The sequence below is a fragment of the Melanaphis sacchari genome, unplaced genomic scaffold (assembly GCF_002803265.2).
Source record: "Melanaphis sacchari strain LSU unplaced genomic scaffold, SCAv2.0 Contig78_pilon_pilon, whole genome shotgun sequence".
In the NCBI taxonomy this organism is placed as follows: Eukaryota; Metazoa; Arthropoda; class Insecta; order Hemiptera; family Aphididae; genus Melanaphis; species Melanaphis sacchari.
This window is the reverse complement of record NW_020271554.1, coordinates 523,870-524,749: the sequence shown is the minus strand read 5'-3', so window position 1 is coordinate 524,749 and position 880 is coordinate 523,870. Positions and strand designations below refer to the sequence as shown.

The 880-nt window shown below is 22.6% G+C and overlaps 1 protein-coding gene across 2 annotated transcripts in view; it reads left to right on the top strand.

The window, feature by feature from the left end:
* LOC112601443 (putative uncharacterized protein DDB_G0271982) overlaps positions 1-156 on the top strand; it is a 1,295-nt gene extending 1,139 nt beyond the window's left edge. Inside the window, exon 2 of one of the 2 annotated variants that reach the window (XM_025349085.1) lies at positions 1-156. This exon is cut by the window's left edge and continues 1 nt beyond it. In XM_025349085.1, the coding sequence (XP_025204870.1) occupies positions 1-7 (7 nt within the window). In that variant the 3' untranslated portion in view covers positions 8-156. The other variant, XM_025349083.1, reaches the window with a different exon arrangement.
* The last annotated feature ends 724 nt before the right edge of the window (positions 157-880 follow it).

Here is an 880-nt window from a genome sequence, read left to right as displayed (position 1 = left end):
TAATTAAATCAGGCCAATCCGTAGTGTATCGTAACTGAGAAAATGAAGTTTTATATTCTCTAAAACGTTGGATTGTTCAGATTAAATAATTTGTGACGGTTATTTATGTGTTATAGACCGAGCTGTATCTTAGAATTATTAAGTTAAACTTCAATTACTAAAATACTCTTAAAAAAATAATTATTAAATAAAAATATAAATAATTAATTTTGTTATTTACCTTTTAATACAGAACTTGCAATAGAAATTGGAGCTGGACTAGTTTCTGGAGCATGATTATGATAATTGCTATATCTCAACTTATGTTTCTACCAATTATAATTGTAGACGCACGCTTTTTGCATTGAAATAAAACTTTTTTTCACAATTTCCGAAAAACAGATCAATATTATTTTCCTCCAAAGAATAGTAGAAAAATTCTAAAAATTAAAATATATTTATCTTTCGTATATTGAAATGAATTTATTTTGCTCACTTTGGGGACAAATTTGAGGCTAAAAACAAATTAAGCATAAATTTTTCACAAACATTCTATAAATAATTTCAATGCGACTAAATAAAAGAATTAAGGAATAAATTTATCAATATCAGTAGTTTCACAAAAATAAATATTTATTATTAAATCCTCATACATAAAACTATAGTTTTTTTTAATTATTCCTACAAATGTTGGAAATTAAATATGAACAGTTCTATATAATTATATGCAATTTTAACAAATATTGTCTTCATTTAAACAAAAAATAAGTTAATAGAATGTAATATTTTCCTACTATTTTATTTCAATATTTCATGAGTAAATAACCATAAATTACTAATAGAAATATGTCGATCCTGTATACTATATAACATGTACTTAATATTCATTTTCATCGTATAA